The following is a 26,507-nucleotide window of genomic DNA, read 5'->3' as shown; positions in this document are numbered from 1 at the left end:
ATTCGGCCCCCTTGAACTTTGCGTCCTTTTGCCACATTTCAGGCTTCAAACATAAAGATATAAAACTGTATCTTTTGTGAAGAATCAACAACAAGTGGGACACAATCATGAAGTGGAACGACATTTATTGGATATTTCAAACTTTTTTAACAAATCAAAAACTGAAAAATTGGGCGTGCAAAATTATTCAGCCCCCTTAAGTTAATACTTTGTAGCGCCACCTGTTGCTGCGATTACAGCTGTAAGTCGCTTGGGGTATGTCTCTATCAGTTATGCACATCGAGAGACTGAAATTTTTTCCCATTCCTCCTTGCAAAACAGCTTGAGCTCAGTGAGGTTGGATGGAGAGCATTTGTGAACAGCAGTTTTCAGTTCTTTCCACAGATTCTTGATTGGATTCAGGTCTGGACTTTGACTTGGCCATTCTAACACCTGGATATGTTTATTTTTGAACCATTCCATTGTAGATTTTGCTTTATGTTTTGGATCATTGTCTTGTTGGAAGACAAATCTCCGTCCCAGTCTCAGGTCTTTTGCAGACTCCATCAGGTTTTCTTCCAGAATGGTCCTGTATTTGGCTCCATCCATCTTCCCATCAATTTTAACCATCTTCCCTGTCCCTGCTGAAGAAAAGCAGGCCCAAACCATGATGCTGCCACCACCATGTTTGACAGTGGGGATGATGTGTTCAGGGTGATGAGCTGTGTTGCTTTTACGCCAAACATAACGTTTTGCATTGTTGCCAAAAAGTTCAATTTTGGTTTCATCTGACCAGAGCACCTTCTTCCACATGTTTGGTGTGTCTCCCAGGTGGCTTGTGGCAAACTTTAAACAACACTTTTTATGGATATCTTTAAGAAATGGCATTCTTCTTGCCACTCTTCCATAAAGGCCAGATTTGTGCAATATACGACTGATTGTTGTCCTATGGACAGAGTCTCCCACCTCAGCTGTAGATCTCTGCAGTTCATCCAGAGTGATCATGGGCCTCTTGGCTGCATCTCTGATCAGTCTTCTCCTTGTATGAGCTGAAAGTTTAGAGGGACGGCCAGGTCTTGGTAGATTTGCAGTGGTCTGATACTCCTTCCATTTCAATATTATCGCTTGCACAGTGCTCCTTGGGATGTTTAAAGCTTGGGAAGTCTTTTTGTATCCAAATCCGGCTTTAAACTTCTTCACAACAGTATCTCGGACCTGCCTGGTGTGTTCCTTGTTCTTCATGATGCTCTCTGCGCTTTTAACGGACCTCTGAGACTATCACAGTGCAGGTGCATTTATATGGAGACTTGATTACACACAGGTGGATTGTATTTATCATCATTAGTCATTTAGGTCAACATTGGATCATTCAGAGATCCTCACTGAACTTCTGGAGAGAGTTTGCTGCACTGAAAGTAAAGGGGCTGAATAATTTTGCACGCCCAATTTTTCAGTTTTTGATTTGTTAAAAAAGTTTGAAATATCCAATAAATGTCATTCCACTTCATGATTGTGTCCCACTTGTTGTTGATTCTTCACAAAAAAATACAGTTTTATATCTTTATGTTTGAAGCCTGAAATGTGGCAAAAGGTCGCAAAGTTCAAGGGGGCCGAATACTTTCGCAAGGCACTGTATATATATATGTATATATATATTTGTAATAATGACAATTACAACAATACTGAATAAACAATGAACACTTTGATTTTAACTTAATATAATACATCAAAATCAATTTAGTCTCCAATAAATAATGAAACATGTTCAATTTGGTTTAAATAATGCCAAAACAAAGTGTTGGAGAAGAAAGTAAAAGTGCCATGTTAAACAGCTAACGTTTAAGTTCCTTGCTCAGAACATGAGAACATATGAAAGCTGGTGGTTCCTTTTAACACGAGTCTTCAATAATCCCATGTAAGAAGTTTTAGGTTGTAGTTATTTATTATAGGACTATTTCTCTCTATACCAATTGTATTTCATATACCTTTGACTATTGGATGTTCTAATAGGTACTTTAGTATTGACAGCCTAATCTCGGGAGTTGATAGGCTTGAAGTCATAAACAGCGCAATGCTTGAAGCATTGCGAAGAGCTGCTGGGAAATGCAGTAAAGTGCTGTTTGAATGAATGCTTACAAGCCTGCTGCTGCCTACCACTGCTCAGTCAGACTGCTCTATCAAATCATAAACTTAATTGTAATATAATAACACACAGAAATACGAGCCTTAGGTCTTTAAGATGGTCAAATCCGGAAACTATCATTTCGAAAACAAAACGTTTATTCTTTCAGTGAAATATGGAACCGTTCCGTATTTTATTTAACGGGTGGCATCAATAAGTCTAAATATTGCTGTTACATTGGACAATGTTATGTCATAATTACGTAAAATTCTGGCAAATTAGTTCGCAACGAGCCAGGCGGCCAAAACTGTTGCATATACCCTGACTCTGCGTGCAATGAATGCGAGAGAAGTAACAATTTCCCTAGTTTAATATAGCCTGCTAACATGAATTTTAACTAACTATGCAGGTTAAAAAATATATACTTCTGTGTATTGATTTTAAGAAAGGCATTGATGTTTGTGGTTAGGTACATTTATGCAACGATTGTGCTTTTTTCGCAAATGCGGTTTTGTGAAATCGTCCCCCGTTTGTCGAAGTTGGCTGTCTTTGTTAGGAAGAAATAGTCTTCACACAGTTCGCAATGAGCCAGGCAGCCCAAACGGCTGCATATACCCTGACTCTGTTCCACAGAACGCAAGAGAAGTGACACAATTTCCCTCGTTAAAATAAATTAATGTTAGCAGGCAATATGAACTAAATATGCAGGTTTAAAAGTATATACTTGTGTATTGATTTTAAGAATGGCGTTGATGTTTATGGTTAGGTACACATTGGTGCAACGACAGTGTTTTTTTCGCCAATGAGCTTGTTAAATCACCCATTTAGCGAAGTGGACTGTGATTCAATGATAAATTAACAGGCACCGCATTGATTATATGCAACGCAGGACAAGCTAGATAAACTAGTAATATCATCAACCATGTGTAGTTAACCAGTGATTATGTTAAGATTGATTGCTTTTAATAAGATACGTTTAATGCCAGCTAGCACCTTGGCTCCTTGCTGCACTCGCATAACAGGTAGTTATGTATCGTTGTGAATTGTTAGATACTATTGCCCTGTTGGAGCTAGGAACAGAAGCATTTCGCTACACCCGCAATAACATCTGTTAAATATTCTATATTTCCTGGGGTCCATCAAAATTAAGGAAGTTTATACAATTTAAAAAACATTACAACACAATCACAACAGATTTCCCAAGACATTAAGTGTGTGCCCTCAGGTCACTACTCTACTACCACAGATCTACAACACAAAATCCATATGTACGTGTGTGTATAGTGTGTATGTTATCGTGTGTGTTTATGCATGTCTGTGCCTGTGTCTCGTCACAGTCCCTACTGTTCCATAAGGTGTATTTGTATCCGTTTTTTAAAATCTGATTCTACTGCTTGCATCAGTTACTTGATGTGGAATAGAGTTCCATGTAGTCATGGCTCTATGTAGTATTGTACTTCTCCTATGGTCTGTTTTGGACTTGGGGGCTGTGAGGAGACATCCCTTGTGGGGTATGCATGTGTGTCCGAGCTGTGCGCCAGTTGGTAAAACAGACAGCTCAGTGCATTCACCATATCAATACCTTTCACAAATATAAGTAGTGATGAAGTCAATCTCGCCTCCACTTTGAGCCAGGAGAAATTGACATGCATATTATAAATGTTAGCTCTTGGTGTACATTTAAGGGCGAGCCGTGCTGCCCTGTTCTGAGCCAATTGCAATTTTCCTAAGTCCTCCTTTGTGGCACCTGACCACACAATGGAACAGTAGTCCAGGTGCGACAAAACTAGGGCCTGTAGGACCTGCGTTGTTGATAGTGTTGTTAAGGCAGCAGATCAACGCTTTCTCATGGACAAACTTCTCCCCATCTTAGCTACTGTTGTATCAGTATGTCTTGACCATGACAGTGACCCAGGGTTACTCCAAGCAGTTTAGTCACCCCAAATTCCAGCAAATATTCTTTACATCATAAACATAAGAATCCCTACAAAACGTCTTGCATGACCTATAATAGACTATATTAGGCCCAGTCTTTGGAACTTTGGGTTTCCTAGATATTAGCATGTTGTTACATAATACTTTGGTAATATTTTTTTAATTGCAGAGCAATTAGCTGAGAGTTTGTCACTACTGTACACAAGAGAAATAGTGACTGTTCCTTATTCCAATGTAACAATTCCATTATTAAGCAATTTCCAAAGTCCTATGTAACAACAATGTTGCTATTGTAATAATCAAAGTTACTATATTACTTTATGTCTCACTCATTATGAAAATATGTCTTGTTCATTTTGAAGCAGCAAAAGTGGTCTACTCTAATGTCCCTCGTGCATTTTATTCTAGCTGTAGGCTAAGACCTATCCAAACCATGTACTTATGATCATATATTTATACTAATTCAACTACCATAAAACTTCAATCAATATCCTGGTTGTTTATTTGATTAAATCACTGAACACAAAAGTTTACTTATCAGAGGAAGGCTTCTACTTGAGCCCGTTGTCTATTTGAGCCAGGTGTCTAATGCACACCGCTTTTGCTGATTTGTATGGTTAATCGTTTAATTTCAGCATTAATTTCCATCATTCTATTATATATATTATTTTTTTTTTCCTGCACTAATCTGTTTTCATTTATATACTGTCACGTTTCTTTTGTCTTAGTATTCCTCTATAAACAAAACAACAGAGGGCGATCAGACGATTTCTGGGGGTCTGTACAACCAAAGTTGTTGACAACTTTTTTGCTTGCCAGTTAGCTAGCAGTTCTCAGCTGTTAGCAGCCAATGCCTAGCTGTTTCTTACTGGAGATAAAAACTTGTTGATTGTGATATTTTTTTTCAAGTCATTACCGAATTATGTAACGTAACATATCTAACATTTAACCTCAAACAATTCATGGTAATTCATGGTAACCTCGTAAATAATTAATTTAGACACGTTTATTTGCTGAAATGTGTGTCGTTGCCAGGCTATTAAAAGGGACAGGCAGCTATTTGAGTTGCTGCCTTTAATTGAAGTTGTACAGTTGTAAAAGTGTTTCAGTCTTCATATATGTTTAGTTTTTAAATAACTTGCATATCTTCATCTCTTCATATTCATATCTTCAAATATTATTTGGTTTTCTGAAACATATCAAAATACTTAAATTGTTTTTCTGAGACCTGTAATTTGAATATCAAGGAAAATAGTTGACTTTTAGTTTAAACTCTATATAAAATATATTCGATAACCTTGAATATTTGAAAAGTTGGTATTTTCAAATAAACTACAAAATACAACTATTTTCACCTTGGTTCTGATGTGCACACATGCACCAGCTCTTCCGCATTGTAACTCCTTTCTCTCTACGCCATCTGTTGACTTTTAAGAGCTTGTGCCACTTAGTGATTGACTGTATTTTTCCACAAGAGTGCTGTTTTAATCAGTCTAAATTGTCCTGTTTTCTGCTACAATGTGCTGGGGCTTCTGAACCATCCAGCATCGTTACATCAACTGACTTCAGGTCAGACACAACTTCTGTCTGATCCCCACCAGTCCACCAGCAACAAAGTCATAATATCCAACAGAGCTTCAATTTAGTATTCTAGGTTGGGGTTGTGTTGTTTTGTCTTAAACTTTTCTGAGAAGTCACTGAAAACAAATAGTATTTCACAACGAAACAGAAGGTGTATTATTCCATTCCGGTGTGTGACTGACCTGGAACTCTTCTCGTAGCTGGGAGGAGTTGCTCTGAGAGTCCACCCGCAGCATGTCTTTGTAGGTGAGGGCAAACTCATTCACCAAAATGGCCGTCTCTCCACACAGACAAGCCTCCAGGATGGCATCATGGATGAATATGTACTGCTCCTTCAGATAGAGAGAAAGGGGGGAGGGAGCGGGGTATGGATAGAGAAAGAAGGGAGAGAGAGAGAGAGAGAGAGGGGAGAGAGAGAGAACCGAGAGAGTAAGAACATGAAGAACATAGGATGATATCACAAAGAAAGTGGGCGAGGAATGGTACAGAGGACGGGGGGGTGTTAGAGAGAAAGCGAGAGGGAGAGAGATAAGAAAGAGAGAACAGGGAGAGTTAGAACATAAAGAACATAGGACCGCATCACAAAGAAAGAGTATGAGGTGTGGAAGGGTGGCGGGAGAGAAATATCATTATGTACTGTAGACCAGCCCATTCACCTCTGTCTGGATCATGTTAATGCGTCGTGAGCACAGGGTTTTGACACAGTTGTAGATGTCCACCACGCCCTCACACTCGGCCATATCCAGCATGACGTCCAGCACGATGTAGCAGCCTGTGCGGCCCGCCCCCACACTGACACAGGGAGAACAGCATGTCACTCTCACTGAACTCTGACCCTTTAGAACAAGCCTTCACATACAATACTGTAATAACAGTGTACAGATAAGGGTCAAAAAGCAACTCTTGGCTCTCTCTTTTTGGGTGACATGAAAATAATAGAATCAGGGCTAGGGATGGATGCAATTCCCCTATACAAGGCTTCAACCACAGCAGGTAAAACTGGCTGATATAGCGTCCTACTCATAACGTAAAACTGATTAAAGTTTTACGTAAAACTGATTACAATTATGTCATTTCAACCAGTTTTGCCCACTGGGACTAAGCTTTAAAAACAAAGTAGTAACGGTTACATGAGTATTGACAGCTAGCAGGAAGTGGTGTACTGCAGTGTGCGTTGATTGGAGGCTGGTACCTGCAGTGGACGACCACGGGTCCGGCATCAGGGGGAGTGGATGCTTTGACCCGCCGTATGAAGGCCAGCAGGCCTGTAGCGTGGTAGGGAACCCCATGCTCCGGCCAGGACGTGAAGTGGAACTGACGCACCTCGTGTTTAGCTGAGTAGCCCCTCTGGAAATACAACATCAGAAGAATAAAAAGATTAGATGAGTTACAGAGCCTTCAGAAAATATTCATAACCCTTGACATTTTGTTGTATTACAGCCTGAATTCAAAATGGATTAAACATGTTTTTTTCCCCTCACCCATCTATACACAATACCCCATAATGACCTAGTGAAAACCTGATTTTAGAAATCAAAAACAGATATCTAATTTACATAAGTATTCACACCCATGGGTGAATACTTTGTAGAAGCAACTTTGGCAGATATTACAGCTGTGAGTCTTTCTGGGTAAGTTTCTAAGAGCTTTGCACACTCGGATTGTGCAAAATGTTGCACATTATTCTTTTCAAAATCCTTTAAGTGCTGTCAAATTTGTTGTTGATCATTGCTAGACAACCATTTGCCATAGATTTTCAAGTAGATTTATATCAAAACTGTAACTCTGCCACTCAGGAACTTTCACTATCTTGTTGGTTAGCAATTCCAGTATAGATTTGGCCTTGTGTTTTAGGTTTGTATTCCAAGGCATAGAAGGTATTGGAGTGGCAATCACAAAGCCCTGACCTCAATCCTACGGAAAATTTGTGGGCAGAACTGAAAAAGCATGTGCGAGCAAGGAGGCCTACAAACCTGACTCAGTTACACCAGCTCTGTCAGGAGGAGGGACAAAATTCAGCCAAGTTATAGTGGGAAGCTTGTGGAAGCCTACCCGAAACATTTGACCCAAGTTAACAATTTAAAGGCAATGCTAGTAAATACTAATTGAGTGTATGTAAACTTCTGACCCACTGGGAATGTGATGAAAGAAATAAAAGATGAAATAAATCATTCTCTCTCCTATTATTCTGACATTTCAAATTCTTAAAATAAAGTGGTGATCCTAACTGACCTAAGACAGGGAATTTTTACTAGGATTAAATGTCAGGAATTGTGAAATATTGAGTTTGAATGTATATAGGGTATATAACAAAGTATTGAGATAAACTTTTGTTATTGACCAAATACTTATTTTCCACCATAATTTGCAAATAAATTCCTTAAAAATCCTACAATGTGATTTTCTGGATTTTTCTTCTCATTTTGTCTGTCATAGTTGAAGTGTACCTATGATGAAAATTACAGGCCTCTCTCATCTTTTTAAGTGGGAGAACTTGCACAATTGGTGGCTGACTAAATACTTTTTTGCCCCACTGTACATAGACACACTGGCTTTACTCAAAGTCAGTGGCATGTCGCTAGTAAAGATTGAAAAAAGTAGGGGGCCTAGACAGCTGCCCTCGGGAATTCTTGATTCTTCCTGGATTATGTTAGAGAAGGTTCCATTAAAGAACACCCTCTGTGTTCTGTTAGACAGGTAACTCTTTATCAACAATATAGCAGGGGGTGTAAAGCCATAACACATACTTTTTTTCCAGCAGCAGACTATGACCGATCACGTAAAAAACGCACCGAAGTCTAACAAAACAGCACCCACAAGCATTTTATTATTCATTTCTCTCAGCCAATCAGTCATTTGTGTAAGTGCTGTGCTTGTTGAATGTCCTTCCCTATAAACTTGCTGAAAGTCTGGTAGTCTAGTGGTTAGAGCATTGGGCCAGTAACTGAAAGGTTGCTGGATTGAATCCCCAAGCTGACGAGGTAAAAATCTGTTGTTCTGCCCCTGAGCAAGGCTTTAATCCACTATTCCTTGGGCGCTGAAGACGTGAATGTCGATTATGGCAGCCCCCCACACATTTCTGATTCAGAGGGGTTGGGTTAAATGTGGAGGACACATTTCAGTTGAATGCATATTCAGTTCCTCTTGTCAATTTATTTACTGTAAAATTGTTCCTGGTCAAACAATTTTTTCCAAAAGTTTACTCAGGGTTGGTAATAGGCTGATTGGTCAGCTACTTGAGCCAGTAAAAGGGGACTTTGCTAGTCTTTGGTAGCGGAATGACTTTTGCTTCCCTGCAGGCTTGGATGCACACACTTTCTATTAGGCTTAAATTGAAAGTTTGGCAAATATGAGTGCCAATGTCGTCCGCTATAATCCTCATATATTTTCCATTCGAGTTGTCAGACCCCGGTGGCTTGGAATTGTTGATAGAAAACAATAATTATTTCACCTCTTCCACACTCACTTTAAGGAATTCAAAATTACAATGCTTGTCTTTCATCATTTGGTCAGATATACTTGGATGTGTAGTGTCAGTAATATAATTCGGTTTTGTGATGAACGATGCATCTGATTTAATGAGCGGAGTTTGCTTTTCCCCCCCAAATTTCATTTTAATGTGCGCCAAAGCTTTTTACTATCAATATTCATGTTATTTATCTTTGTTTCATAGTGTAATTTATATTCTATTTAGTCACATGATTTCTTAAATTTGCAACACGTTTGCCAATCGGTGGTGCAGCCAATATCACGTTCTGACCTTTATTTCCTTGTTTTGTATTTATTTAGTATGGTCAGGGCGTGAGTTGGGTGGGCAGTCTATGTTTGATTTTCTATGATTTGGGATTTCTATGTTTTGGCCTAGTATGGTTCTCAATCAGAGGCAGGTGTCATTAGTTGTCTCTGATTGAGAATCATACTTAGGTAGCCTGGGTTGCACTGTTTGTTTGTGGGTGATTGTCTATGTTGATGGCTTGTTTCAGCGCAGCTCGCATTAGCTTCACGGTTGTTATTTTGTTTACGTATAGTGTTTCAGTGTTCAGTGTTTTCTTTATTAAAATTCATGATGAACACATATCACGCCGCATTTTGGTCCTCCGATCCTTCTCACCTCTCCTCTTCAGATGAAGAGGAGGACGACCGTGACAGCCAAATCTATTTGCCATTCCTTTTGCCTCATCCCTCTCAACCTTCTATTCCTCATCAATCCATGGGGATTTAACAGTTTTTACAGTCATTTTCTTAATGGGTGCATGCTTATTAGTAACTGGAATAAGCAATTTCATAAACGAGTCAAGTGCAGTGTCTGTTTGCTCCTCATTACACACCACGAACCAACAAATATTCTTCACATCAACAACATAGGAATCACTTCAAAACTTATTGTATGACCTCTTATACACGATATTAGGCCCAGCATGTGGAACTTTGGTTTCCTAGATATGGCTACTATGATCAATGTTGATGATTTAATTCCTGTGCTGTTTGTAACTACCCTGGTAGGTTGACTGATACCCGTGAACCAGGTTAAAGGCATTGGTTACAGTTTGAAGCTTTTTCTTGAGTGGGCAGCTTGATGAAAGCCAGTCAATATTGAAATCGCACAGAAAATATACCTCTCTGTATCACATTCATTATCAAATATTTCACAGATGTTATACAAATACTGACTGTTAGCACTTAGTGGTCTATAGCAGCTTCACACAAGAATGGGCTTTAGGTGAGGCAGATTAGCCTGTAGCAATATTACTTAATCAGTATTTAACATGAGATCCTCTCTAAGCTTTACAGGAATGTGGTTCTGAATATAAACACTACTGGCATTTCTGTAAATGTTATAACCCTGTATTGCTCCCACTGTATCAAAGATATTATCCAAGTATATCAGAGATAGAATATGTCATCCGTTACTAGCAAATTATTGATGTCATGAACCTTGTTTCTTAATCTACATACAGTGCCTTGCGAAAGTATTCGGCCCCCTTGAACTTTGCGACCTTTTGCCACATTTCAGGCTTCAAACATAAAGATATAAAACTGTATTTCTTGTGAAGAATCAACAACAAGTGGGACACAATCATGAAGTGGAACGACATTTATTGGATATTTCAAACTTTTTTAACAAATCAAAAACTGAAAAATTGGGCGTGCAAAATTATTCAGCCCCCTTAAGTTAATACTTTGTAGCGCCACCTTTTGCTGCGATTACAGCTGTAAGTCGCTTGGGGTATGTCTCTATCAGTTTTGCACATCGAGAGACTGAAATTTTTTCCCATTCCTCCTTGCAAAACAGCTCGAGCTCAGTGAGGTTGGATGGAGAGCATTTGTGAACAGCAGTTTTCAGTTCTTTCCACAGATTCTCGATTGGATTCAGGTCTGGACTTTGACTTGGCCATTCTAACACCTGGATATGTTTATTTTTGAACCATTCCATTGTAGATTTTGCTTTATGTTTTCGATCATTGTCTTGTTGGAAGACAAATCTCCATCCCAGTCTCAGGTCTTTTGCAGACTCCATCAGGTTTTCTTCCAGAATGGTCCTGTATTTGGCTCCATCCATCTTCCCATCAATTTTAACCATCTTCCCTATCCCTGCTGAAGAAAAGCAGGCCCAAACCATGATGCTGCCACCACCATGTTTGACAGTGGGGATGGTGTATTCAGGGTGATGAGCTGTGTTGCTTTTACGCCAAACATAACGTTTTGCATTGTTGCCAAAAAGTTCAATTTTGGTTTCATCTGACCAGAGCACCTTCTTCCACATGTTTGGTGTGTCTCCCAGGTGGCTTGTGGCAAACTTTAAATGACACTTTTTATGGATATCTTTAAGAAATGGCTTTCTTCTTGCCACTCTTCCATAAAGGCCAGATTTGTGCAATATATGACTGATTGTTGTCCTATGGACAGAGTCTCCCACCTCAGCTGTAGATCTCTGCAGTTCATCCAGAGTGATCATGGGCCTCTTGGCTGCATCTCTGATCAGTCTTCTCCTTGTATGAGCTGAAAGTTTAGAGGGACGGCCAGGTCTTGGTAGATTTGCAGTGGTCTGATACTCCTTCCATTTCAATATTATCGCTTGCACAGTGCTCCTTGGGATGTTTAAAGCTTGGGAAATCTTTTTGTATCCAAATCCGGCTTTAAACTTCTTCACAACAGTATCTCGGACCTGCCTGGTGTGTCCCTTGTTCTTCATGATGCTCTCTGCACTTTTAACGGACCTCTGAGACTATCACAGTGCAGGTGCATTCATACGGAGACTTGATTACACACAGGTGGATTGTATTTATCATCATTAGTCATTTAGGTCAACATTGGATCATTCAGAGATCCTCACTGAACTTCTGGAGAGAGTTTGCTGCACTGAAAGTAAAGGGGCTGAATAATTTTACACGCCCAATTTTTCAGTTTTTGATTTGTTAAAAAAGTTTGAAATATCCAATAAATGAGGTTCCACTTCATGATTGTGTCCCACTTGTTGTTGATTCTTCACAAAAAAATACAGTTTTATATCTTTATGTTTGAAGCCTGAAATGTGGCAAAAGGTCGCAAAGTTCAAGGGGGCCGAATACTTTCGCAAGGCACTGTACATACTTCTTATTTTCACTCTGTCAATTACGTTAGTAAAAATTGGGCCTCCCAGGTGGCGCAGTGACTCTGGGTTCGGGCCCAGGCTCTGTCGTAACCGGCCGCGACCGGGAGGTCCATGGGGCGACGCACAATATGCATAGCGTGGTCCGGGTTAGGGAGGGTTTGGCCGGTAGGGATATCCTTGTCTCATCGCGCACCAGCGACTCCTGTGGCGGGCCAAGCACAGTGCAACCAAGGAAGCTAGGTGCACGGTGTTTCCTCCGACACATTGGTGTGGCTGGCTTCCGGGGTGGATGCGCGCTGTGTAAAGAAGCAGTGCGGCTTGGTTGGGTTGTGTATCGGAAGACGCATGACTTTCAACCTTCGTCTCTCCCGAGCCCGTACGGGAGTTGTAGCGATGAGACAAGATAGTAGCTACTAACAATTGTATACCACAAAATTGGGGAGAAACAGGGGGTAAAATTCAAAAATTCAAAAAAAAAAAAAAACTCTTAAAATTACCATTGGTATCATGGTGAAACCCCCGCGTGGTTTCCTTCCTCTCTGGCAACTGAGTTAGGGAGGACATGGAAGTGTAATTAAAGGGATATTTAATGTATGTTTTCTATACCCATCTACCAATAGGTGCCCTTCTTTGCGAGGCATTGGAAAACCTCCCTGGTCTTTGGTGAAGAATCTGTGTTTGAAATTCACTGCTCGACTGAGGGACATTACAGATAATTGTATGTGTTGGGTACAGAGACGAGGCAGTCATTCAAAATCATGTTAAACACTATTATTGCACACAGAGTGAATCCATGCAATGTAAACCCTTTTTCAGGACCCTGTCTTTCAAAGATAATTCATAACAATCTAAATAACTAAACATATCTTCATTGTAAAGGGTTTAAATACTGTTTCCCATGCTTGTTCAATGAACCATAAACAAAAAATGAACACGCACCTGTGGAACAGTCGTTAAGTCATTAACAGCTTACAGACGGTAGGCAATTAATGTCACAGTTATGAAAACATAGGACACTAAAGAGGCCTTTCCACTGACTGTGAAAAACACCAAAAGAAAGATGCCCAGGGTCTGAGCTCATCTCTGTAAACATGCCTTAGGCATGCTGCAAGGAGGCATAAGGACTGCAGACGTCACCAGGGAAATAAATTGCAATGTCCGTACTGTGAGACGCCTAAGACAGCGCTACAGGGAGACAGGAGGGACAGCTGATCATCCTCGCAGTGGCAGACCACGTGTAACAACACCTACACAGGATCGGTACATTCGAACATCACATCTGCGGGACAGGTACATGATGGCAACAACAACTGTCCGAGTTACACCAGAAACACACAATCCCTCCATCAGTGCTCAGACTGTCTGCAATAGGCTGAGAGAGGCTGGACTGAGGGCTTGTAGGCCTGTTGTAAAGGAAGGTCCTCACCAGACATCAACGGCAACAACGTCGCCTATGGGCACAAACCCACCGTAGCTGGACCCATTCAGAACTGGTAAAAAGTGCTCTTCACTGACGAGTCGCGGTTTTGTCTGATTCGTGTTTATCGTCGAAGGAATGAGCATTACACCGATGCCTGTACTCGGGATCGATTTGGAGGGTCCGTCATGGACTGGGGTGGTGTGTCACAGCATCATCGGACTGAGCTTGTTGTCATTGCAGGTAATCTCAACACTGTGTGTTACAGGGAAGACATCCTCCTCCCTCATGTGGTACCCATCCTGCAGGCTCATCCTGACATGACCCTCCAGAATGACAATGCCACCAGCCATACTGCTCATTCTGTGTGTGATTTCCTGCAAGACAGGAATGTCGGTGTTCTGCCATGGCCAGCGAAGAGCCCAGATCTCAATCCCATTGAGTATGTCTGGGACCTGTTGGATCAGAGGGTGAGGGCTAGGGGCATTCCCCCCAGAAATGCCCGGGAACTTGCAGGTGCCTTGGTGGAAGAGTCAGGTAACATCTCACAGCATGAACTGGCAAATCAGGAGGGGATGCACTGCAGTACTTAATGCAGCTGGTGGCCACACCAGATACTGACTGTTACTTTTGACCCCCCTCCCTTTGTTCAGGGACACATTATTCCATTTATGTTAGTCACATATCTGTGGAACTTGTTCAGTTTATGTCTCAGTTGTTGAATCTTGTTATGTTCATACAAATATTTACACGTTAAGTTTTCTGAAAATAAACGCAGTTGACAGTGAGAGTTTCCCTTTTGCTGAGTTTATTATGTGACTTGTTAAAAGTCCAGCATAGATCCAGCAACAAATTGACACTATTGTTGAGTACAGCTACAGTAAAGCATGGACTACATGGTCCTGTGGGACTGGAATCCCCATGTGTGTTTAACTCTCCACCATGGATGTAACATTAACTCCAGCTGCAATCTGACAGCCAGATCTAGGCTTTACTCTGTTACTCTGTGCTTGAGGAGGCTCGTGCTCAATGGGGAACTAGGCGGCAGACGCATCACTGTAATTTCCTCCTCTGAGCCGAGTTGACAAAGTAAAGAAAATATTTGGAGAGAGAGAGAGAGAGACCCCCCCAAAAATGTACTCAGAAGAAGAGGGTCATTGAAAAAAAAAACTGTCAACTCCTCCAAAAATCTCTGCTTGATAAGTGGCGTACAGTAGTGCTCCCACGGAGAGTGGCGGCAACAGTGAAACAATAATGCTGTGTTTGTGCCACTGTCAATCCGCAGAGTTGCTCTGAGCTGCTCCATGGATAAACCCTGGTGTTGATTGACAGGATGGTCCACTGAGAGCAACGAACACTTCAAGTGCAGGCGCTGTCATTGTAGAAGCAGCAGTGCCTCAGCGGTGTGGGAGAGAGGGGGGGAGGTTTAAGTAGCTTGAGTTATTAAATCCTCTCACTGCAGGCATATTTAATCAGAGGGCCTTCGATGATCATCGTCTCTGAGTCACATCGGTCTGTACATCAGGAGCTGTTGTTTATTCTAATCTCTCTACATCGTATTTATGCATCATCAGGAAGTAAGACACTGTCTACTCAATTCAGCGTATGCCAACTGCTGCAGTCTCTGCAATGTTTATGAGTATTGGGAAGGAGACTGGTACAGGGGCCAACTCAGTAACAAAGGAGAGAAAAGAACCATAGAGCCAGAGTATTATTTCTTACTATCACCTCTCTCTAGTCAGAGACAGGCTGCTATTTGTCAGCTAAGTGCCTTTATCACAGAGTCAAATAGGGCTAAGGGAGCCATGTTCTCTGGGTAGGATGCATTCACAACAGAAGCACCTCATAATTGAGACAGATTGAATGCTGGTTCTGTTCAGTTGGACTGATAAACACCACAGACTCTTTAATTGAAAACTGCCTGGAAACGCTGGCTGAAGAAACAATGCCATCATGGTATGTCTAAGCAGTGAAGCCATAAGAAACCAAAAATAAGGAAAGAATGAGGGAAAGATGCTTAGTAGTAGCTGGGATTTGTCCTGTATAAGTAAAAGCTATGTGATATTGGTCTTAGATGTAGACTGACTCAATGTCAAAACATGTGCAGGCACAGAATGGTTGGACTTACCCTCTCCATGGCAAAAGTACGAACGGTGTACTCTGAAAGTGTTTCCGTCTTCAGCAGTGTAATCTTGATGTCTCCATACATCTCACTGTCATCAGGCCAGTATTTACAGCATTTCACCTGGTCAACAGGGACAAATAACATTTGATCAAATGTGCATACAATGATAGTCACAGAAATGTGTTTGACCAACCAGTGTTCCTTGTTGGTGAATTATGCTACCTACTGCTCAGCATTAAATACATTTAAGGAAAGAAGACACAGAACAATTATACTTACATTCAGCTCCAACAAAATCAACCAGTTCTTCCATAGATAGAGGTGGTAACTATAGTAGTCTTTAATGATGGGGAACATAATATCTAGAACTGGGCCACCACTAATGTTTTCCATTAAGGCACAAAGGATTTAGTCATTTTTAATTAAGGTTAGATGTTATTTTGATTCAGCTGACAAACAATCCAGCGCTAGGAGGGAACAGCAAAGTTGATGTACTGATATTGATAGAAACATTTTGTCATCTTAACAACTATGTCTATGTTTATGATTTCAGAAGATAAAAATGGGACTCATACTATAGTATTTACATTCTACTGGCGTTTCAATTGCTCTAACAATGATGTCTGTCTGAGCAAATAGTAAGGGACCTGAACACAGTAGAGAAAATTGAATTGTGTCCCCTTTTGCGCTTATATATATATATATATATGTTTTTCCTGGTCAGGTCATATATAAATATAAATATATATCCATCCAGTTATAGGCTTCTTATTTATATATATATATATATAAATATATATGAATATATATATATATAAATATATATATATATAAATATATATGAATATATATATATAAATATATTTATATATATATTTATATATATATATAAATATATATATATATTTTATATATATAAATATATATATATATTTTATATATAAAATATATAATATATATATATATATATATATATATATATATATATATATATATATATATATATATATATATTTATATTTTATATATATATATATAAAATATATATATATATAAATAAGAAGTCTATGACTGGATGGATGGATTGCCAGCTAGATGGAAGCAATGGTGCTGGGGATAGGTGTGTATGAGGAGAGAGGTGTGAGTGTGAGACTCACCCTGCCTACCTCTACCAGTTTAGTGATCATGACGATGCTGAAGCAGTTCTCCTGCCACACCATCCTCCAGAAGTCATACACTGTCTCCTGTTTGGGCCCTATGGGACAGGAAGGTAAAACCACCACATCAACCATCTCAGTCAAAAACAGTTTGCTGTAAATACAAATGATCAATATGACTAGGGCCTGGATTGTTTCCTGACCACGTGACCCGATACTACTGTACTAAGTCACTTTTCTTGGACACAGGATCAAGGTACATGCAGCTAGGTTATAAGTAGGGCCAAAGAGTTTTTCCTGGTCAGGTCACATGCCCTACTATAATTAACGTTGTGCTGTACAGTGCTTCATGGCAGTGTTTATTGGTCTGTGCCAGCGAACAGTGGCTCAGTATGAGAAGTGACAGGTGAAACAGATCATGAGTCTCTCTCTCTCTCTCTCTCTCTCTACTAGGAGAGGGTTTAACTGATGCTAGGGTGTGTATCTACAACGTCCAAATATGCACGCACCCAAAAAGGAAACTGATGTGTACACGAGCATGATGTGTCACTGTTGCTAGATCCTACGTAGAAGTTCATTGGGTAGGTTGGTCAACCTCGAATTATCACACAAAAACACACACATGCACCCAACTCCAGACATGGCGGAATACTCACCCTGAGTGGCTATGAAGTGGTTGGATCGATGGTAGCCCTGAAAAAGAGAACAGGGATGACATGCTGAGTAAGCTATCTGTGCCTCAGACAGCGCTTTCTCACCTTCTCCTCCCTTCTTCTCCTCTCTCCCTCCTTCTCTTCTAGCACGGATCACCCTTCCTTCTCACTACTGTCCAATTCCTTCAGTAACATCATGTTTCCTGTCATTCCAACACCACTCACAAAAATTCCAGAGAGAATATGGTGTGCCGTCAGAAACCCAAGTATGCCCACAGTTTGGTGTGCATGCTAAATAAACCCCTCCTAAAAGCACAACTAATTATGACGCCTGAGAAAAAGAGTTCCATCGCATGTCAGGCTTTACCTAAAAGCTGTCATCAACTTCTAAAAGCGTGTGCAAATCCCCCCACACAGACGTCACAACAAACATGGTTAAGATATAACAGAATGAGACAACACAAAACTTTGTTTGGCATTGAGAGAGATGAGAGAGAGACTGTAGTCCCAGAGTGATTCAGAACATCCACTTTGCCCATCGAAATTATGCTTTTCAGGATACTACGCTACGTTTAAGTCCCATAAACATAGCAAATCGGATTTCATTATTCAACACAATGCACAAAATAATACGTTCTCCTTGTATTATCACAGTTGGTTTACTCCTCCAAAATACAGATTTTTTTTCACGTTTTAGCACATTTTGCACAATTATTTTAAAAAATGCAATGGGATGTAGAGGAAATTGTACAGTTTTAAAGCAAATTTACTGTAATTCAATACATTTAGCCATTGGGTGGAGAGAAAAAATTGAAACGTTTTACAGATATTTTCCTGCAATTCTACACATGTTGCAATAGGATGGTGAGAAATGTTAGCAGTGAGACTGACTAACAAAATCAATGGAGGCTGGTAATTCAACCACGATAACAAGTTTAAATAGCTGGCTGCTAAACTAACTTAACGATCTACAACATTTTAGCTGACATGGGCTAATTGACTTACTATCAGTGACTGAGATAACGAGAATAACTGCTGATGCACAACCTAATTTTGAAAATGCACTTTGTGTATTCTACTTTTCTAACTCGCAACAGTAAGTTGAGACTAGCTTTTGTGTGTGTGTGTGTGTGTGTATGGGGAGGGGTATCTAGATACAGTGGAGATGCGGTGCTCAACCAAAAGAGGAAAAAGCAATGTTGAAAAAAAGGGATTCACAAAATATATGTGACTCGCTTCAGGAACCTAGGTGTTTGTAGTGCATCACTACTTCACATTTATTTTTTATAAAAATAAAAAAATCTAACACTGCTTTTTTGAACGATATCAAAGTGTTGATCTCCACTTTCTGGAGGACCGAGTTTTGAAATCAGTGGAATGCCCGGGGGAATTAGAGTATGATAGCTAAGGAGATGGAGAACATTCTGGCCTTTGACTGCAAATAAGCAAAGGGAGTCGAAAAGAGAACACACAGAAAGCTGTTTAAAACACCTGTCTCCGTATTACATCTTCAAACTAAGGGCAACCATGGCATCCGTGACAGAGAGGAAGAAGCATCCATCCATGTATAGCATCCATCCATGTACGATAGTCTAGCTAGCTTCATTTTCAGATATTACGTGTTTCTAATTTTGTTAGAAAGTCATTTTCATTTCAAGTTAAAGCGTACTGTTAGCTAGCAAGCTAACATAAGCTGGCTGGCTTGCTAGCATACGCTACGTTTATGATCTGTATCTCAGAGCCATTTGCTTTGATAGTTATAGCCTAATGTTAACAAGCTAACATTGAACCTGGTTGGTTAGAACCTGCAGATTCATAAAGGTTAATGTTATGAGTTGGGATTATGGTTCATTGTTTAGCTAGCTAGCTACATGTCTAAAAAAAGACTACTACGCAAGTAACCATTTCAATAGAATGTTCATGATGTCACTGCGACAATTGTCGATACTCGTAGCTGGTAAATTCGCTCCGGCTATCTACTCTGATTTCAGAGCTTCCTATTTTCGCAAAAAATCATGATTCAATTGTTGCCAGCAGCGCAGTTAAAGTCACCAACGCTCTGGATAACAAAAAAACTGTCTAACCAGCTCTGCTAGGGCGAGTAAAATGGTCTGAGTGAGCTGTTCTCTGTCTGGAAGTAGCTAGCAAGCTAGCCAATGTTAGCCAGTTAGCTTGTGAGCTTGACTGCTGTTAGGTCAAAACACTCGGATCAATCCTACTCCTCGGGCAGAGCGTCCAGTGAGCACTCTGAAAGCTCAGAGAGCAAAACGCTGTGAATTTACAAAAGGACAATCTGACAACACTCTGAGTTTACGAACGCCCAGGGTGCACTCTGGCACTCCAGATTGAATTCATGAATACACCCGTAGTATAAACCAGCCTTTAGTCTTGAAATCTTTGGATGTTTAGTACGTGGCCTCACATGTGAATCCTTAAAGAGAAGGGTGGTGCTAAGTTTTAAGAGGGTGAGAACGATGTTGAATGGGTGTAGACAAAGAAGAGCTCTCCAGTAGGTTTACCAAAATATTCAAGTGCCATATTCTCAAAAGTGAGGTTACAAGCGTATCAACTTTCAAAGCAGAATTACTTTCCCATTCTTCCTCAACTGTACTGTATGATATACCATTTTCAGTCGCAGCTGGCCGCTACTGGGAGGTCCGTGGGGTGATGCTCAATTGGCCTGGTTAGGGAGGGTTTGGGCTGGTAGGGAAATCCTTGTCTCATCACACACCAGAGACTCCTGTGGCGGGCCGGGCACAGAGCACGCTAACCAAGGTCGCCAGGTACACAGTGTTTCCTCCGACACATTGGTGCGGCTGGCTTCCAGGTTGGATGCGCACTGTGTTAAGAAGCAGTGCGGCTTGGTTGGGTTGTGTTTCGGAGGACGCATGACCCTCAACGGGAGTTGTAGTGATGAGATAGTAACTACTAACAATTGGATACCATGAAATTGGGGAGAAAAAGGGGGTAACAAAAAAAAAAAACACTCATTCAAATTTTGCTATTTAACCCTAAATCGAGACACATTTATATTCATAGCCACAATGATTACTCAGATGAAGACAACTTGAGTGCAGTGAGTCAACAGGAGACCATTTATATCAAATAATGTTTATGGGTGACGATGCCGTGAAGAGGCGGGGACCACATCACTGTAGGCTATAAGAAGTAGTTTGTCGACAGAACATAACTCATTGTTACTTCCCCCTAGAAAGACAACCTGGCATCTGTTGTGTCACCCTCAAAAAAAAATGCAGAAATGCAGGTATACGCATTGAAATGCAAAAGGGTCAAGTGTGTAATGGAGATGAATGACTGTCACAGTGAATGGGTGCAGTGAGCCCAACTACCCACGATTCGCTGGGGCCCTGGGCAGCACAATCAGCATGTCCATGGCATTCACGCACCTCAACCAGTCATAGTGGCAACCGTAACCTCCTGATTTTTGACCTCATGTAAGCACAAGAAATATAATGACACAGGGACACTTGTCACATGCTGGAGATGACAGGGCATGCCAGTGGGTATGGTGACGATGACACAGCTCTATATGCTTACAGGTCACAAATACAATGGGCCACAAGGCAGTCTCGTCTTCAGCAGATATGGGAGCTCCTTCAAACGTGCATTCCTCTTTACTTAGTGGTTGTCTTTTATTCAGATATGGTAGAGAAAAGAAAGAAAAGAAAGAGACAACCATCTAAGATTCAATGGCAGATAAAAGGAAAAGATATGGCAACCCTCAGAGTTTCTTCACTCTGCTGCAATCTGAACATTGTGACATCTTGGAGCAGCTTGCTTTGTGCCAACTCTGAATCCAGGCTCCCAAACACTAGACTGAAGAGTTTGAATTTTGAAGGAGGGATGTACTGCATGGGAAAGAGGGAAAAGAAAGGGATGGCAGACAGAAGAAAGAGCAGTGAAGTACTTACTTCCCTGTTAATCCGAATCTACAGGGTCCAAAGTCGAGTAGGTGGGGAAGGTAGTAGAAAAAGAAGAGAGAAGAGATAGAAGCTAGTTAATGAAAGAAGATTGAGAAATCTAAGGAGTTAAAGGTTGTGCAGTCAGGAGAAGAACCTGTATAGAGAGGTGTGCTTGTTTACATACAGTATGTGTGTGTGTGAGACTGAGTGTGTGTTTTGTGTGTGCGCGTACATTTGTTCATGCTGCCATGTGTGTGGATTGCTTTGGACGGTCTCCCTATTTAACAAATTAGATGCTGTCATATAGCATTCACTTGCCGAGTGTGGTGATGGAAAATACTGCACTGTATGTACTACAACACATGACAAACACAGGCAGCTGCCAAGCATGCATATAGCACACACACACACACACACACACACACACACACACACGATGGGTGACAAAGAGATCAAATCAAATGCTAAAGAGAAAAACAATCTGAGAGCTCACTTCTTCAACCTCTGCTTTAACAAACAGAAAACACATTTCAGAGAGAGGCTAAACTTTTCCATGTAACCTCTGGTGAAATAGTAATGGGCTCTCCACAAGTACTCCCTGTGGCAATGTATTCATCATTCAGGGCCAGGGCTAGCCTTGTCAGGGGCCAACTTGGCACTACAGCAGGCAGCACCCAGGCATTGAGTTGCATGTCTCTAATGATGCTTGGTCTCCCTGTGCCCTGACACTAATTGGCACCCTCACAATGGCAGGAGTCAAAATAGGACAGCATTCTCAAGTGCCCTCTCTATGCTAATGAAGTCCCCTAAAAGCATTTCTCCTGCACAAGTCCACTCGCTCTCTATCTCTCCCGGCTAAACGATGTAAAAAGGAGTGCTTGCACCTTTCCGACGAGGCGTTTTAGACAAGTTTGTCTCTTATGATGGAATAATGTACATTCATGAGTGTACAGTCCAACAAATGGATGATGCATGTTGCTCTACGGGTGACACATTCTAGTTGATGCAGATGGAAACAAGAAGTACAGTGAAGTGAAGGCAGCCAAAGAGATCATGTCACAGAGCTGCTCCCCATCCATCTAGGGATTGAACAACATCAATCCAGTCTATTCAATTCAGAGGGATTGGGGGATTTTACAAAGGGCTTTACCTCCAGGACTTGGTATTATAAAATTAATTTATTGTCTATTAATAGCATTGGATAAGGGGTTGTAGAGGTAGTCACCAAACAGACATGACTTCTGGCTAGAATGCCAAGAGGTGGAGCCTGGTGTTTACAGAAACAGGAATAACCTCTCACAGGTCAATCTGGGGTACCGTATTGCTTAGGGCAACACAAAATAATGTGAAATGGACAGTGGTTATTCAGAAAGGGATAAGTAATGACTTGATGAGTTTCCCAGTATAACACTGTGATTGGAAAGGATTCTGAGCAGAAAGGAAGGTGAGACTTACGTCTATGTAGTTGGCGTTGATGTAGTCAGAGTTGGGGTCACCCAGGAGTGGGTGGAGCTTGACTCTGTGGCGGTCGTCTGGAATGGACACAATGGGAGAATCACATCTCAGCCATGTTTCCAATTACATTACAGTACGTCCACACCATATACAGCTCAATTAAAATAACACATCCATATATATTTTTTTACATTTGATAAAAATACCTATACATAAAATAACACATTTATTGTAGTAACTTGACAAGGAATGCCTACACACATTTCAAAATTACTTTCAAGCTAAGAAATAAATGGCGTACAGCCATGTACACCCGACTCCAGAGTGGCGCAGCGGTCTAACGCACTGCATCTCAGTGCAAGTTTGAATCCAGGCTGTATCACATCCGGCTGTGATTGGGAGTCCCATAGAGCGGCGCACAATCGGCCCAGCGTCATCCGGGTTTGGCCAAGGTAGGCCGTCATTGTAAATAAGAATTTGTTCTTAATAAGTAAAAGGTTAAAGAAAAAAAGAAAAAATATAGACTGATAGACTTGTGGTGTTAGTGTTGGGACATCAGATCTCGTTGAAAAGAAATAAGGACTGTCATATATATTTTGTTTGTTTACATTTACTGTAGCAGAAGTTCTAAAGTGTTGTGAAGAAGAGAACACTGTTAAGCTTATGTTTTTTCTTACATGGGGGATTGAAATTAATGGGGGTGAAGTGTTAAATTGTGGACACTATATGAATAATTACATTGAATATGAATTGTACTTACCTGCAGTACAGTATGATTGCTATTCATGTGTGCATGGTTATTATTGGCATTGACCGTGACCTTTCCCCTTGGATGATGTCATTACCCCGAGTCGGATCTGTATAATGCGACTCTACCACATGTGGGCTGTATCATTTGGCTGTGTTTGTACCGTTTGTACATTTAAATTATATAGATAGATAGATATCTATCTCTCTATCTATCTTCTGGTTGATCTGGCACTCAGAACATGATTTCACTTAGTTTTCTACGTCCTGATCCATGTTAGGCCACCAGATGTAAGATCTGGCTAAACTTTTCATCCGGGAGATGATTTGTGAATGGCCAGGGGGTGGAATAACCACTCTGGACCCCCAGAGTATGCAGCCATCATGCACACTAAGCTCAGTTTTGTGCTTTGCATAAGGTCTCAGTCCATCATCCTCTATGACAGGAGGCCAACCTGGTATCTTTTTACTTGGGCCAGGATAGGATCCCAGTCTGCCCACTATTGGATCCGTTTGTCATTCACAGGTCAGTTTGACAATCTCTACAATCTCTAAATTGTCTCGGGAGGCACTACAGTTGTGGCGGGCATCTCTAGTAGCGGGAGACGGCTGAGCATGTCTGCGTTTGAATTGTCCTTCCCCGCTCCGTACACTATAGTGTATTCTTAAGCTGACAGTGTTAGGGCCCAGCACTGTATCCTTGCTAAAGCCATGGGAGGAATGCATCTTGATTCTCTAAATAGGGTCATTAGTGGTTTGTGGTCAATGCATATGGTGAAATGACAAACATAGCGGTACTGATGAAACCGTTTCACAGCAAAGACTATTTGCCAGACCTTCCTTGTCGAACTGTGAATAACCCTTCTCAGCACTCGTCAGCGTGCTTGATGCAAATCCAATGGGTTTCTCTGACCTGTCCTCTATCTAAATGAGAGATTACTGGCCCAACGCTATAGGGCGAGGAGTCACATGATGTGATGATCGCTTTGTCTTGGTCAAAATGAACCAGCAGTTGTGCTGGATTGTAGTAGCGCTTTCACTTCCTTGAAAGCGTTCTCTTGTGCTGGCCCCCACTTCCATTTAGTCTTTGTGGAGCAGCTGATAAAGTGGAGCCAACACTGTTGACAGCTCAGGGAGGAACTTACCATAGTAGTTCACCATGCCCAGGAACGACCTGAGCTCAGACACGTTCTTGGGGATTGGAGTATCCTTGATTTCCCTGACTTTGTCCTCCATAGGACACAGACCCTGCGCTGTGATCTTGTGACCTAGGTATGTCACACTCTGTGCATGGAATGTGCACGTGCTACGCTTCAGGCGCAGCCCTGCCTCGGAGAATCTCTTTAACACCTGGTCCAGACGGTGGAGTTGCCACTGTAACCAGGATGTCATCCAGGTACACTGCTACATGAGGGATCCCCTGCAGCAGACTGTTCTTTGTCCTCTGGAAAATGGCTGGACGTCACTCCGGAAACCAAGCGGTTGTACCTGAACAAGCCTTTGTGCGTGTTGACTGTGACATACTCTTTTGAGACCTCGTCCAGGAGGAGCTGTTTGAAGGTGTGACCGATGTTAAGATTTGAGAACGTCCTGCCTCCTGCAAGCGTCACAAACAGGTCCTCCACCTGCAGCAGCGGGTAAGCATCCAGCCTAGAGGCCCAGTTGATGGTGAGTGTGTAGTCCCCACATATACGCACCATGCCGTCACTTTTCAGAACGGGAACGATTGGAGCTGCCAAACGGGAGAACTGAATGAAAGTAATGATGTCTATTTTCTGCAGCCGCTCCAACTCATCCTCAACTTTCTCTTTCATGGTGTAAGGCGTTGTCCTGGGATTGAAAAAGTGAGGCTTGGCCTGAGGATCCGTGAACAGTTTAACTGCAGTGTGCCCAGTTCATCTTTGAAAATCTCAGGGTAATTATGAATGACATCCTTAGTCACTTGTGTGTGTTTTCTCTCACCCCAGTTCAGTTGTATTTTAGTGAGCCAGTCATGCACTAGTAAACTTGGCCCATTCCCTTTCACCACCAGGAGCCGTGCTCTCGCTTCCTGATTGTTGTATGCAATGTCCACATCTAGAGCGCCCAGCAATGTTATGGTCTCCCCGGTGTACGTACGCAGTCTGATCCCTGCCGGTGTGAGGGCTGAAGCCTGTTTTGAGCCCCACATTTCTTTGTAGGTCTCCTCACTGAAACCAGAGGCAGAGGCCCCTGTGTCAACCTCCATCCTCATCTGTTTTACATCTACCTCCACTGTAGCATAGACAGGCTCTGCGCACAGCTCACTCACATTAAACATGTTGTAGGACCAATGCTCGTCCTCCTCTGTGCTCTCTAAGTGGTGCGCTGCTGACTGCAGCTTCTTAGTTGTGAACTTGCCCTGCCCAGTCTGCCCACCCTCTGGCTTGCTCCTAGGACCCCTTCATTTTTTTTGCTAAATGTCCCTTTTTGTTGCAATTGTGACAAAGTATCCTTGAACTTAGATGGTTTGCATAATGTGTTCCCCCACATCTGAAGCATTCCACTGCTTTTCCCGTTTTTCCTGCCACCTCTTTTGTCACCTGATGCACTGCACAACTTCCACTTTCGGCCTTTTGAATATTTTTAGCATTACTAGCGGCCATCTCCATCCCTTGAGTTGGTCCCAATAATCTCTTGAAAGTCAGTGTGGCTTCCCCCAGCAAACGGTACTGTCTGCTGTCCTCATTAATGCCACAGACTCATCTGTCACAGAGCACGTCCTCTAACATAGCCCCAAACTCACAATGTTCAGAGAGTTAACATAATTCAGTTAACAAACTGACCTGTTTTCCAAAAATGG

General features: G+C 41.5%; 1 protein-coding gene across 8 annotated transcripts in view; it reads right to left on the bottom strand.

Annotated features, from left to right (window-relative positions):
* The window catches only part of ptprub (protein tyrosine phosphatase receptor type Ub), a 358,074-nt gene that overhangs the window by 23,684 nt on the left and 307,883 nt on the right, over nucleotides 1–26,507 (bottom strand). For 6 of the 8 annotated variants that reach the window (XM_024402347.2, XM_024402354.2, XM_024402325.2 and 3 more), the window contains 7 exons: nucleotides 22,940–23,016; nucleotides 17,565–17,601; nucleotides 16,909–17,006; nucleotides 15,755–15,871; nucleotides 6,810–6,964; nucleotides 6,274–6,409; nucleotides 5,800–5,949 (listed from right to left, as the gene is read on the bottom strand). In XM_024402347.2, coding sequence (XP_024258115.1) covers nucleotides 5,800–5,949; nucleotides 6,274–6,409; nucleotides 6,810–6,964; nucleotides 15,755–15,871; nucleotides 16,909–17,006; nucleotides 17,565–17,601; nucleotides 22,940–23,016 — 770 coding nt within the window. The remainder of the gene's footprint in view (nucleotides 1–5,799; nucleotides 5,950–6,273; nucleotides 6,410–6,809; nucleotides 6,965–15,754; nucleotides 15,872–16,908; nucleotides 17,007–17,564; nucleotides 17,602–22,939; nucleotides 23,017–26,507) is intronic. The other 2 variants (XM_042314170.1, XM_042314194.1) reach the window with 1 other exon arrangement.

This window comes from Oncorhynchus tshawytscha, linkage group LG03, assembly GCF_018296145.1.
Source record: "Oncorhynchus tshawytscha isolate Ot180627B linkage group LG03, Otsh_v2.0, whole genome shotgun sequence".
Classification (NCBI taxonomy): Eukaryota; Metazoa; Chordata; class Actinopteri; order Salmoniformes; family Salmonidae; genus Oncorhynchus; species Oncorhynchus tshawytscha.
Note: the sequence above shows the minus strand (reverse complement) of the source record. Positions and strands in the feature narration are given on the sequence as shown.